We start from the raw sequence: 13,636 nt of genomic DNA on the forward strand, positions 1-13,636 counted from the left end.
ATTGTATATCATATTGCAATGAGTGACTCTCCTAGCTGATTTCTTCTTTTGAAAAATTTGCTGTGTTAGGTTCTCAGGGTAGGCTGAATTGGATCAAAGGACATGTGACTGTCACTGTTAAAAACTGTGAAGTATCCTAAGGAAGGGAAAACAAGGAAGAAAGCCTTTCCTACTATGGCCCAGGGGAGGGATATGTCAGTAGGTGGCGGGTGGTGTCGAAGAGGAGTGTCTTGTGGCAGTAGGGTAGGGTAGAATGGAGAATGATTTCTATAAATAGTGCTGCATTTTAAGACAAATAAATGTATCTAATCCCTTAGATAAGAAATGAGGTAATAGTAAAAGCAATGCATAACCTTAAAAAATGAATCAGGAGAAGGTTCTCAGGTGCAAAGATTCACTTTATTGATTGTTTCCCCCAAGAATCAGCATGATTAAAGCCAAGGGGGAGGGGAGGGCGAGTGGAGAGCAGGCTGGAGGAGGACTGTGAGGGGTGGGTCTCTCTGGAAAAGGGCTGGGGATCTGAGGAGGAAGCTCCAGGCTGGGTGGGCCTGAGGGGCAGGCAGTGGTGCTGCTGTGGGACCTCTGGTTCTAGCACTCGCTCCTGTTGATGGTCTTGGCAGCGGGTGAGGTCAGGCCAGCGTGGGAGACCTCGCAGGTGTACCTCTCATGCTGATTGTACTCTGAAGCCGTCAGCGCCAGGGTGCTACTGAGGCTGTAGGTGTTGTCCTTGCTGTCCTGATCTGTGTAACTGTTCAGGATGCCTTGTGAGCGTTCAGAGCCATCCACCTTCCACTTGACGGTGATGTCTCTTGGATAGAAGCTATTAATGAAGCACACAACTGAGGCACTTCCAGCTGTCACCTCCTCAGATGATGGAGGGAAGAGGGAGATAGTTGGCTTCTGCACACTCCCTGAGGAAGGAAGCACAGGGGGTAGGTTGAAATAACCATGTAGGCATCCTCTTGGCTGGTTGGAGACAGACACACAGAACAGGACACTTATCATGCACAGCAGCACAGCAAGGCTAGGAAGCACATGGAGTTCTTTCCTAATTCCTCTCCCCCTAAAAGTTCTAAATTGTGCTTGTACTCTTTGTAGTCATTTTGAGACCTCCTGGCCTGCTTTTCTGAAGTCACTTTTCTTTCCCGCCATCTGTGATGGCTCACTGCTTCAGGCAAAGAAAACAGGCTCTCTAGAGCTTAGTCATCAACACAGGTCCTGACTCTTCTATACAAGAGAAGATAAGGCAGCAGAAGGTGGGGTATCCTTCCTATTCCTCCCCCAGTGTCTGTGCTGTAAAGTCAGGCTCCCCTGGGCTCCTCCTGGCATAGTGGGGACAGCTCCAATCTCTGCATCTGTGCCTGGTGGGCGTCAGCCCCTTTCTCTCTGGAGAGACAGACCTCTGGTCTCTAGGCCAGCAGCTCTCCTGCTGCTCATAAGGTCCTGAAAGCAAGTCTCAGCTCGGCCTGATTGCCTGTGACCACAGGGGGAAATTTTTAGCCAGGCCAGAAGGGTCAACTGTAACCTCAGCCACCTGTCTGGGGGGAACTGGCTAGCTTCACTTCTGACCTTGAGCAGCTGCCAGCTGGCCTCCTAGAAATTCCCCTCTGCGAGGAAGCAATCCCTCAGGTGGGAGAACAGTAATTAAAATAAAAAATCAAGCATCCTTTGTTGGGAGAAGTCAATAGTACACGAATAAGTTTTAAAAAATAAACCCAACCTCAGGCTTAAACTAGAAGCTCAACATAATATACTACATTTTTGTCTTTGACATTTTTGTTCTCTTTAAACCTGTGTCACCAATTTTTCCTAAATAATTATATAAATTAAGCATTACACTAAAATTATGTGAACTCTGGAAAAAAAGCAGAGAAAAACATTCTCTGAAGTTCCTCCTGTGTGGGCGAATTCTTGATAGCTTTGAATTTTCCATCTGGAAATTATGGAAATTATTTCAAGCTATCTCATTAGCTTTTAAGAGTTTAAGATTCTTTAAAGGAATTTTTAAAAGACCCTGAAATAGTTTTAAAGTAACATAAAACAGTTAAATAGTTCTAAAAATGGTTTCACAAGAATTTTAGAAGGTCCTAAAATAGTATTGGCAAGTTGTTTAGACCAAAATAATCCTTCTCAAGTATCAGTTTTGAAACCAAGGAGAGGTAAGAAACCTCCTACAACAGAAACAAATTATTAAGCTAGTTAAGATATATGCAGTTAAATAACAAGATTATACATTTTCTCATAGAATTAGAGTATTAAAAAATATATTTATATTGTTTTCATTAACCACATTTATATATGATTAGATATTCTTTAGAATTAAACATAATCCTTCCCAAACCATTAAATTTTTGAAGATTAAAAAACATGTTACTTTTTCTCAGTTACTATGCCATAGTGCTATTTGATATGAATTTCTAAATGGATTGACCAAAACCTGAGTGGCTGTTACTGGCATAAAATTCAATTTCTGCTGGTATAAATTTTATCTTAAAGAGTTAGAGATAGTACATTTCTTTCTTTTACTATCGAAATTTTATTATTTAGGTGAACTTGATAAAATGATGTTATGTCACTAAAATTAATTTTCTGTTATTTATCGTCCCTTATTGGAAATTTTCCTCAAAGGGTATAATAAAAATGTGAATTTGATTTCTGAAATCTTTAATAAATAAGTTTCGTCCTGGTTTTCCCCTGCTGGCACAGGGGCTGCCACGGGCCTATTCTCTTTGCGTTAGTGGCATTGTTTGTATCACTGTGTACGCGGACAGTCAGCCGCTGCACCGTTACGCAGGCTAAGGCGGGTTTGCCATGGCCTTTAGCGGCCAGGCGACTGTCACAGAGGCGCGGTGGCACTGCCAGCAGCGTCACTGAGTCATGGCAAAGACTGCCATGTGGTCAACGGACCGCGCTAGCGGTGCCGCAGCCTTCTTGGCGGTATAAAAAATCATAACTAATAACTGGGCTAAGTACAAGAACATCATCTTTAACATTCTTTCCTACAAGCCTGCAAGCCCTCTAAAAATATAACTATGTACTTTCTTTTATCAAAAACAAGTTTCTTGGAAATCAAGCTTTTCCTGTGAAAGACTTTACCTTATCGTAGAAATTAGATTTTTAAAAAGAACTTATCTATGAACACCCTATTCTTACAGAATCTCTCCTTTTGACCATTTATCACTCATTTTAGATTCTAAAAACGACATGGCCGCTGAGCATTAGTAAGCCATCTCTTTTATATGGCAAAGAGCTACACTTTTCTCACTTTTTACTGATTTTTTTTTAGAGCCTGCTGTTACTTTTAAACATTGTCTTATAAAATGACCAGGCAAAAGAGAAAACAGGCTAACAAACACATCTCTCAACTTTTCTGTATCATTTAAAATAAATGAAATCAACACATTTTTGGTAAAACTCAATAAAAATGAATTTACTTTTGTCTTTGCAGTTCCAAGTTCCCTTTTCTTCTACCCCATGTAGATATATTTTTCTAATCATTCAGTTTAACTCAGTTTAATCTTTTTGTCTCCAAATTCATTTTTGGGGCTGAGTCTAACTTTTGGCCTTGATAACAAACTGAAGTGCCTTTATTTACCCATCTCCATAAAACTTCTACTTAAGACTCTAAAAGTCAGTACGCCTGGCAATTTAGACCTAAATTTCAGAATACAACACAGAAAAGTTACCTACCTTTTGGCTCCAGCCTTGCCGTACTGCTGAAGGGGAGCCACAGTACCAACTGCCTTTCCCCTCAAAGCTCTTTTCCTTTGCTAATCTCACTTCACTGATAAACAGAGGAAATCTGGCAACTGAGATGCCCCCTTCTACTGACTGATACTTTTCTCTCCTTTGTGATGAGCAGATTCTTCAGCCCTTCTATCTATCTCATTTGATTTTTGGGAAAAAACCCCTTCTCTCCAGAATTGACCTTAACTCACACCCTAAACATAAAATCCTCCAAATTTTATAACTCCGTAAGAAAAAGGATGAAGAAAATGCACTTACGTTTGATTTCCAAGCGGGTCCCTCCTCCGAACGTGAGTCACAGTGATCCCTCTAACATTTGCCCCTCAACAAAAACCTTTCCTTGTGGCTGGTCAGGCCAGGCAGGTCAATTCAGATAAAAACAGCCATTTCTTTCCCAGGCTCCCCACACCTCTTATTCTCCTCACAAACTTAACACTCTTTTTGTTCAGATTTTAAACTGGTTATTTTCTGGCATTCTACTTATTGTTGGGTCACCAGGAATGGTTCATTTGACCAAAAATAACCACTAACTCACACAGATGGCTCAACAGGATTAAAAACTCACATAATTGAGTAAAAAGTGTACTTACGTTTGATTTCCAGCTTGGTCCCTCCGCCAAAAGTGAATCACAGTGATTCCTTCTAATGTCTCCCTTTACAAAAAACCTCCCTAGGATACCACAAGCCTCCTTCTCCAACTTAGTAATTTTGCTTTAAAAATCACAAGAACTGGCCACAGGTAGCCGCCTGTGGAGCCATTTCCCCCCTCCCAGTATCTAATCTGGGAATGAAATTTGTAATATCCCTGATATCAAACTAACATCAACCTAACCAGGAAACACAAAAAAGCAATGAAAATCAAATCAATCTGACAGAAACAGTAAAGAATCAGTTGGAAAAGATACTTACGTTTGATTTCCAGCTTGGTCCCTCCACCAAAAGTGTTTCACAGTGATTCCTTCTAATGTCTCCCTTTACAAAAAACCTCCCTAGGAGGCCACAAGCCTCCTTCTCCAACTTAGTAATTTTGCTTTAAAAATCACAAGAACTGGCCACAGGCAGCCTCCTGTGGAGCCATTTCCCCCCTCCCAGTATCTAATCTGGGAATGAAATATCCCTGATATCAAACTAACATCAACCTAACCAAGAAACACAAAAAAAGCAATGAAAATCAAATCAATCCGACAGAAACAGTAAAGAATCAGTTGGAAAAGATACTTACGTTTGATTTCCAGCTTGGTCCCTGCGCCGAACGTGTACACACAGTGGTTCCTCTTACCTCCCTCCCATACAAAAACTGACTTTCCCTTCCTACCACTGAACAAGGCTGTGCTTGCAGCCTGCCAGTGGGCTCCCAGGAAACTTTTCAAACTAGTACTTAGAAAAGTTATTTGCACTAAATGACTGAATCTTGCTCTTTATAGAAAACATTCACTCAATTCTCAAAGCTTGTTTACAGACCTCCTCTTTTCCTGTGCTACTGAGGATGTCAGAACCTGGTTTAAGAGTCACTTAAGAAATCTTTTCACAGACACAGAGACCATGAGACACAGACAAAGAAAGAAGAGTTAGGGTTCCACTTACGTTTGATTTCCAGCTTGGTCCCAGCGCCGAACGTCCACCACAGTGATAGCTCTGCATTAACAGGCTGTACAAAATCCCCTCTCACTGAGAGGAACAGATGCTTGGCTCAGCTGCTACAGCGTAACCCCTCTCTAGAACAGCTGTGGCAGGCTCCGGACGTCTCTGACAGTGACTGTTTGTTTGCTTAGATGAGATCTAAAATTCTATAAAACGATAGTTGGTACGGATGATGGTCCCTTTCTTCAGCAACCTACCACATCTAGACTGCTTGCTACTTATTCACTTAAACTTAGGTTGAATTTAAGTTATAAAGGCAACAAGGCAAATTTAAAAAAATATTTCTTTATTCTCTCTTAGGGTGAGGGGTACAGGACTTTCACATATGATAAACTTTATTCAGTTATGATTATGAAAGTCACTAGCTTCTCTCAGATAATGTCTTTCTTCTCCTATGTGATGAATTGTTTCAAAAGGGGCAGATTAAGTATATATCAAATCATCACTCATATCTTTGCAGTGGATTTTGCAGTTGAGTTATGGGTTACATGTGGAGCAAGAAGAAGAAAGACAGAGGATAAAAGTGGACTTTACTTGGAGGATTGGCCTATTGTCACAGGACAAGTAGCACTGAGGTCTCACTGAGCTGAACAGGGTATGCAGTGTCTTTGGAGATACCAAGGAATCATGGCGTGCCCTGGCCTGCCTATAGTAACTTCATCAGAGTACTGAAGATCTTGTTTTGCTGTGAGTCCAGCTTCACTGGTTCCCTCTTAACCTTCAGTTCCACCCCTTTCCACACACTTCCCACAGTTCTACCCTGGCCTCCAGCTTTAACAAAACATTTCTGTGCTTGGAAACATTTTTGTTCACCTGGGTTAAATTATAATCAGCTAACTGCGCTTCAAGTTACAACTCAAGAGAGATTTTCTCTAGATTGTCCTCAAGCAGGTGAGTTGACTTTGAAGAGTACAAAGACAAGGTCAGTCAGTCTAGAGCACTCAGTTGCTCTCACCTGTTGTCAGAGTGTGTCTTCCTTACTGGTCTGTAAGCTGTTTTCTATTTTGCCTTTTATTTGAGAGGTGCAATCTGGTATCTTCACTTGACAAATGTGCAATAGACATTTGCAGAATAAATGAAAAAATGAATAATTGAAAATCAAAATAGACCAGATATGATAAATTATAATAGACTAAAGATTAATAGTGACCATTACATGGTAAGTTTTACAAGAGAAATTATAAATGTAATTATAAAGATTCAGAGTAGGTATGCTTATTCTGTCCCTAGGAGCTTTGCTAGTTTGCTTGAATAGAAGAATGAGTGGTGGATATCACCCGAAGATGAGGAAAAAAAGGAGGTAGGATGAGATAGAAGAGAGAAATTGGCAAGTGGAAATTAAATGTGCAAAATAACTGATGAAGCCCACAGTCGACATGGATCCTAAAAATTATTTTTCTCTTCAGAGATGTAAGCAATATCAATCATAAAAGTTGACATTTACTGAGCACTTACAAAATGCCAGATATTATATAGATTACCACGTTTAATCATTGCCAAGAGTCTGTGAATTAGAAACTAATATTTTCCTCTACTGTGTAATGAGAAAACTTGTGTGCACAGAGTTAAGATAACTGACTTATGACAATAAATGGCAGAGCTGGGATCTGAACTCAGAGCTCATGTATTTAGCAGGACGTCAGATTAGACATTGGGACTAAAGTCCCTTATCCTTGAGTTAAGAGAACACTGGGTGGGGAAATGCTCCTTACAGCATCCTGGAGTTGGAGATGAGTGTGTAAATGTGCCCAGATGTATGTATAAGGGTTCTGTTTAAAGTTCTGTTTAAAAAGTAAAAAATGTGAAAATAAAAAATGTTTATCAGTAGGAGTTTGGGTATGTGATATTTTGATAAAGCTTTATAATGACGCACAGAGCAGTCGAGGAGAAGTAGGTTTCTGCACAGTGACAGGAAAGAGTGAAAATGTAGGTCACTGAGCAGAATATCAAGTGTAATATCATGATCCAATTGAGATCAATTATATGTATATATAAATACAGACTCTTAAAACCTACTTAAACTGTGCTTAGCAATTATTTCCTAGGATTTCAGAGAATCAACAACACTTCCTCTTTCTATTGTGTGTTTAGTGTAGATTATTTGATTTTTAAAAATCATATGGATCCATTCATTTTAGGGTTTTCAGAAAAAATGTGTACTATTGAAAAACAATAAATTCCACCATTGATAACATTCACAATATCCACTTGCAATGTATAAATATAACTTTAAAATGAAACACACACATTTATGACAAGTCTTTTTATAAACTTTTTTTTCATCAAACAGAATGCAACAAAAGTAAGAAGATCTCTGGTTCTGTGTAGGAGGTAACCTTTTACACCTGGGGCTGGAGCATGTGTGTGGGAAAGGTGAGCTGGCTGTGGGAGGGACAAGTGAGTAAACTGGAGTTCTGAAATGAACAATCCAAGCAGATGACAATTGTAGAGCAGTCTTAGGCTGCACACAGTAATGACCGATAGGAATGGGGTTGTGATGCTGTACCATAAAATGGATTGCTGAGAACTGGTTGAAATCCTTAAGTTATTCCAGTCCCAGGAAGGCAAAAGATGTCTCAGAAGTATTTGTAAAGCTCTGCTAGGGTCAATGATTGCATAAAATGTTCACGATGGACATTGATAAGATTGGTTTTTCATGTTATTATTGGTTCAAAGTGTCAACAAGACAGTCTCGGGGGTTCTTAGATTCAATTCATGAGAAGATGGACTAAACTTGTGGGGAGCATCCCAAAAAACTCATCCCTGAAGTGGCTTCCAATCTGAACCGTCCTCCCTGCCCCCGTCAGGTTCTCAGAATAAATTCTACACTGCTTGTGGAGGGGGAGAGAAAGCCTAAGCACACATCTAAATCATACTGAGCACAGTATGATTAGCAGTGTTCCTCAGTGTTCCTCTAACAGTTCCAGAAACACTATTTTGACTTTTATTTGCCATAATTAGTCACCCTTTTTAAAGGTGAGGGGGGTGAGTTTGCTCTCATAGTAGTAACATACCAGGAATCACCCATTCCAGAAACAAAAGAGCACAATTTTGTTTTCTGCATGATATGAGGGATGGCGTCTTCCCTACCTGGCTTGGAAGGCTTTGTGTCCGATATCCATCTTGAAGTTGTAGTCTAATACTCTCTTTCCAGCCTGCCAGTCAAGGGGAGTCCAAAGTGACTCTGCTTCAGCTGAGCTTCTTGGACTGTGACATTGTCATTTCTACTGTATCTCATCTGATATTTCACGAGGACAGGAGAAAACTGTAGTCCACATCCAGCAATGCTGAGAATCAGGTCAGCTATCATTCTTCCAGATGGAGTGTCATAAAGCAGTATCTCTCCTGGGTCCCCAAGGAGTAAGGCTGGCCCCATTGCTCAGGAAGATAAAAGAGATCAGTTGAGAAAGAGCCGGTTCTTTACGTGCTCATGACTGTCTCCACTTATCCTTGAAGAAAAGTGTGCTAGTAGAAGCAAAGCCCTTTTTCAGCCATGTGCAAATGCATGTGCCATAAACATGGCTTGAGATTCTGTCCCACTCTGAAAGAAGCAGGTGCTCTGTGTTAAAGCTGCAGATATTTTTCTGCTTCCTTGAAAGAAGGAGACAACAGCCATTGAGTCAGTGTTGACTACACTTGAAGATTTACATACTTGGTGCTGTGGTTTCTGGCTCATGAGAGACCAGTGAAGCCCTTCAAGCTCTGCTGTTGAGCTCCTGCCCTCCTCCATTTTCCTGTGACATATTGTGTTGTTACTGCCATCCTAGTTTTGCTCCCTGGTTGATGTGAGGTGGAGTATATGTCTTAGATAGACTCATTGGATAGAATATTGGATGGGACTGTGGTGGGCAAGGTAGTCTGGCTTGGGGGTGCTATGTGTGAGCCCACGAAACCATTGTATTGGCAGTGTTGCAGTTTGTTTTATTACTATTTGCATTGCTATGGGTTGTTCTTTTTTGGTAAGACTAGCTAAGGATTTGTTTATTCTTTTGAATAGCTAGCTTTTTCTTTTTCTTTTTCTTTTTTTTTCTTTCTCTCTTTCTTCTTCTTCTTTTGTTTTTTGGTCTTTTTGAGACAGGGTCTTGCTATGCAGTTCAGGCTGGCCTTGGTCTCACTTTGTAACCCACGCTGATATCGAACTTGCAATGATCCACCTGCCTCAGCCTCCTGAGTGTCGGGATTACAGGAATGCACCACTATACCTGGCCAAATAACCAGCTTTTTGATTCGTTGATATTGGTATTGTTTTTTAGTCTCAATTTCATTAATGTCTGCTCTGACATTGTTAATCTACATCCTTGTACAGTATTAGCTTTAAATTTGGATTGTTATTGTTTTTCTAAGACCTGGAAGTACATTAGTAAATTATTTACTTCAGCTCTCTCTCTCTTTCACTCTCTCTCTCTTAATGTGGACATTCACAGTTATAAACTTCCTTCTTAGGACTGCTTTCATTGTGTCTCATAGGTTTTGGTATCTTGTACTGGTATTATTGTTGGGTTCTAGAAACTGTCTAATTTCTTTCTTGATTTCTTCTATGACTCATTGATCATTCAAGAATATATTATATAATTTCCATGTGTTTGCATAATTTTCATAGTTTTTTTGTCATTGACTTCTAGTTTCATTGCACTATGATTTGATAGTATGCGTGGGATAATTTTGATTCTTTTTACATTTATTTAAGCATGTCACATGGGCTAGTAGCTGGTTTCTTTTGGAGAAAGTCCTATGTGCTGCTGAGCAGAATGTATGTTTTGCTATTGTTGGATAGAACACTCGGTAGATACCTATTGAGTGCATTTGTTCAAAGAATGGCTCAACAGTATTTTTTGTTGACTTTTTATCTAGTTAATTTGTCTATTTGTAGTACTGTGATATCCTGATCTTGTACTATAACTGTGTTGATGCTAATTTGATCTTTTGTGTTCAGTAGTGTTTGTTTTATGAAGTCGGGAGTACCAGTATTTAGTGCATAAATATTAATAATTGTTATCTTTTTGTTGAATTATTCCTTTATCAGTATTGTTGTGGTTGATTTAAATATCCCCCCAAAGCCTCATTCAGTCATGGAGGTGACTGAATCTAGCTTTGTGATTGGTTCATTGTCTAGCACTGGGATTGGTTGTGTGAGTGTTTCACCTGCCCAGGGATGGAGGCAGTGTAAAGTCAAGAAGAAGGTGGGTCCCTCTCTTTTGCTTTTGCTTGCAGCCCTGAACTGCCACCTGCTATGCCACCCTGCTGCTTGGAGCCAGCAAAGTATGGCCCGAAACCTCCAATCTGTAAGAAATAAACCTTTCTTCCCTAACTTTGGGCATCAGGTATTTTGTCTCAACAACGAGTAAAAAGTAACCAAGACAAATATGTTGGGACTTTCTTTGTCTCTTTTGATAAGTTTTAGTTTGACATCTACTTTGTTTGAAAATATGATAGCTACTCCTACTTTTTTGGGGTGTCTTGTTGCATGGAATACATTTTTCTATCATTTGATATTTAATTTATGAGTTTCTTTCTGGATTAAATGTGTTTCTTGTGTATATCATATAATTCTTTTTTTCTTTTTATCTAACCTGTCAGTTTGGGTCTTGGGTATAGGTAATTGACACCATTCAGAGTGAGAATTATTACAGAATGAGAGTTATTACAGGATTATTACGTATTCCTGTCATGGCATAGTTTTCCTGCTGCCTGCTTTCTGCCTAGATGCTTACCTTACTTGGTATATTAATTTCATTAGACTTTTCTGCATTGTTGGCTTCATTGTCTCCTTCCAAGAGGAAGCTTTTGCAATGCTGCTTTGGTGGTCATAAATTTTTTAAGGTGCTCCATCAATTTTGAAAAGTAGTTGGCTGGATATATTAGTTTGGGTTGGAAGTTCTTTTCTTTTAGGGCTTGAAACAGTTCACTCCAAGTTCTACTGTTGTTTAGGATTTGTGTTGAGAAGTCTGTAGTAATTCTGGTGGGTTCACCCTTATAAGTGATTTGTTGCTTTTCTCTAACAGCTTTTCAGCTCTATTCTTGTAGGCAGAGCTTGAGATTCTGGCTATTATGTGCCATGGAGAAGTTCTTTTCTGATCACAACTATGTTGGAATTCTATATGACTCACATATCTATATTTTAAATTCTTTTACATATTTGACAAATTTTCTGATAATAATTTCTGTCAACAGATTTTTTATGCCATTCATGCTATCTTCTGATTTGTCATTCATTCCAGATCATCACCGATTACTCTTTGCATCATGTAGCAGCTGTTAAAACCATTTTTCACATTCTCATGTTGTTTTAAGGTGTCTCTGAGTATATGGTCACATGCATCAGCTCTGTCTTTGCATTCTGATACTGTCCTCATGTTGGTTATTTCTCCTGATCCAAATACTAACAGACCTGACCCTGCTTAGCTTCTGAGATCAGACAAGATCAGGTGCATTCAGGGTAGCACGAGTGTGGGTTATTTCTGCTGCCTATAATTTCAACAGAATTTTTTATTTGCTGATTTTCTCTTTGGTACCATTTCATGGACTCTCAATTGTTTGCTAAACAAGTAATTTACCTTTTGGATCATTTTTCTTAGTTTGCAACTTTTTGGAGGCACTTTTTGCAAGCTCACTGGTCATTTTATTAAATCCACTGTCTGTTTAACTACATTCTCCTTGAGCTCACCCCAAGAGTGATCAGGTTACTTTTGCTCTTATTTTATCATTTCATGTAATTCAGCTGCTTGGCTTATCATGTCCTCCCCATTTGATGTCCTATGGATCAGCTTCAGAGGAGCTGAAGGTTTTTGGTTATTAGGGGAAAAAGTCATGTTGTCAAAATCAGTAACAAGGAGGAGAGTGAATCAGTGGAGAAGTTAAGTGAAAGTTTTGTCCAATGATGTCAAGTTTGTTTACAACTGCTAAGCTAATTAATGCAATTAGCAGGCTGTGTGATGTTGTGTTAGTTCATATTATTGATTTGTTAGATAATCAGGTGGTAGGGATAAGTATGATTGTAGGAATAAAAATTTTTAACATTGTAGTAAGTTTAAGTTTTGTGCATAATCAATTCCATAAGTATTTGGAATTATGACTAATAGTGAAAGCCCTAGCAGAAAATACTAATATGATAATGGGAATAGCGAAAGATATTAAATAGTGGAAACATAATAGTGTTGATGTTATATGAGATAAATATATTATTGTGCCTAGAAATGATACAGTATAAGCTATAATTAGGTTGAAGTGAATTGATGACATCTTGGTAATTATGTATTAAAGCATAGTCTAATGAGTTGAAATCATTTGTTTTTGTAGTTAAACTAATTACTATATTTGGGCCACTCTGAGCCTTTTTGGGTCCACTCATAAGCTAGTCCTAGTGTTAGGATTAGTATTAATATTAGTGTGACTAATAATATGAGGTTAAGGTTGTTGATTTGGGATGCTCATGGTAATGGAAGTAAAAGGGCAATTTCTAAGTCAAACAATTAGTAATAGCAATTAGGAAGAATTTTATTGAAAATGGTAGGTGTGCAGATTCTGTTGCATCAAACCTGCATTCATAGAGACTGTTTTTTCCTGTATTGGTGTTAATTTGGGTAAGTCAGAATGCAATTGTGACTAATAGAAGGGTTAGGGAGTAGTTGATTAATAGGGAGATTAACAGGGAGATTATAATGTTTATTGCTTTCTCTGAGGTATGTTCTGAGGCCTACTGATTGGAAGTCAGCAATCGTTGGTCACATTAAGAAAGCATGAACCTCATTAGTAAATGGAAACATAGTCATACCACATCAACAGAGTGTCAGTATCAGGCAGCTGCTTCAAAGCCAAAATGGTGTTTTGATGTAAACTGATAATGTAATTGACAAAAAAGACATACAGTTAAGAATATAGATCCAATAATTACATGTAAACTGTAGAATTCTATGGCAGCGATAAAGGTGGATCCATAGACTCCATCAGATAGAAAATGAGGTTTCATAATATTCTGAGGCTTGAAGGAGGGTAAAATAGATGCTGAAAATAATTGTAATGGTTAAGGCTTGAATTATTTATTTTCAATTGCTTTCTATTAGGCTGTGGTATGATCAAGTGATAGATATACCTGATGCTAGGAGGACTGATGTATTAAGGAGGGGCACTTCTATGGGGTTTAGGGGTTTAGTACCTGTGGGTTGTTAGAACCCACCTAGTTCTGGGGTTGGGGCCAGGCTGGAGTGGTAAAATGCTCAGAAGAAACCTGAGAAGAAAAATACTTCAGAGA

General features: G+C 38.9%; 1 gene segment (V, D, J or C); it reads right to left on the reverse strand.

Annotated features, from left to right (window-relative positions):
• Positions 1–377: 377 nt before the first annotated feature.
• The window catches only part of LOC111756565 (immunoglobulin kappa variable 2-29-like), a 160,980-nt gene continuing 147,721 nt past the window's right edge, over positions 378–13,636 (reverse strand). The window contains 2 exon segments of the V gene segment in view: positions 378–911; positions 4,970–5,007. Coding sequence covers positions 589–911; positions 4,970–5,007 — 361 coding nt within the window.

Source organism: Cavia porcellus, unplaced genomic scaffold (genome assembly GCF_034190915.1).
Source record: "Cavia porcellus strain 051 isolate PalLab524CR breed Dunkin Hartley unplaced genomic scaffold, mCavPor4.1 scaffold_18, whole genome shotgun sequence".
NCBI classification, from domain to species: domain Eukaryota; kingdom Metazoa; phylum Chordata; class Mammalia; order Rodentia; family Caviidae; genus Cavia; species Cavia porcellus.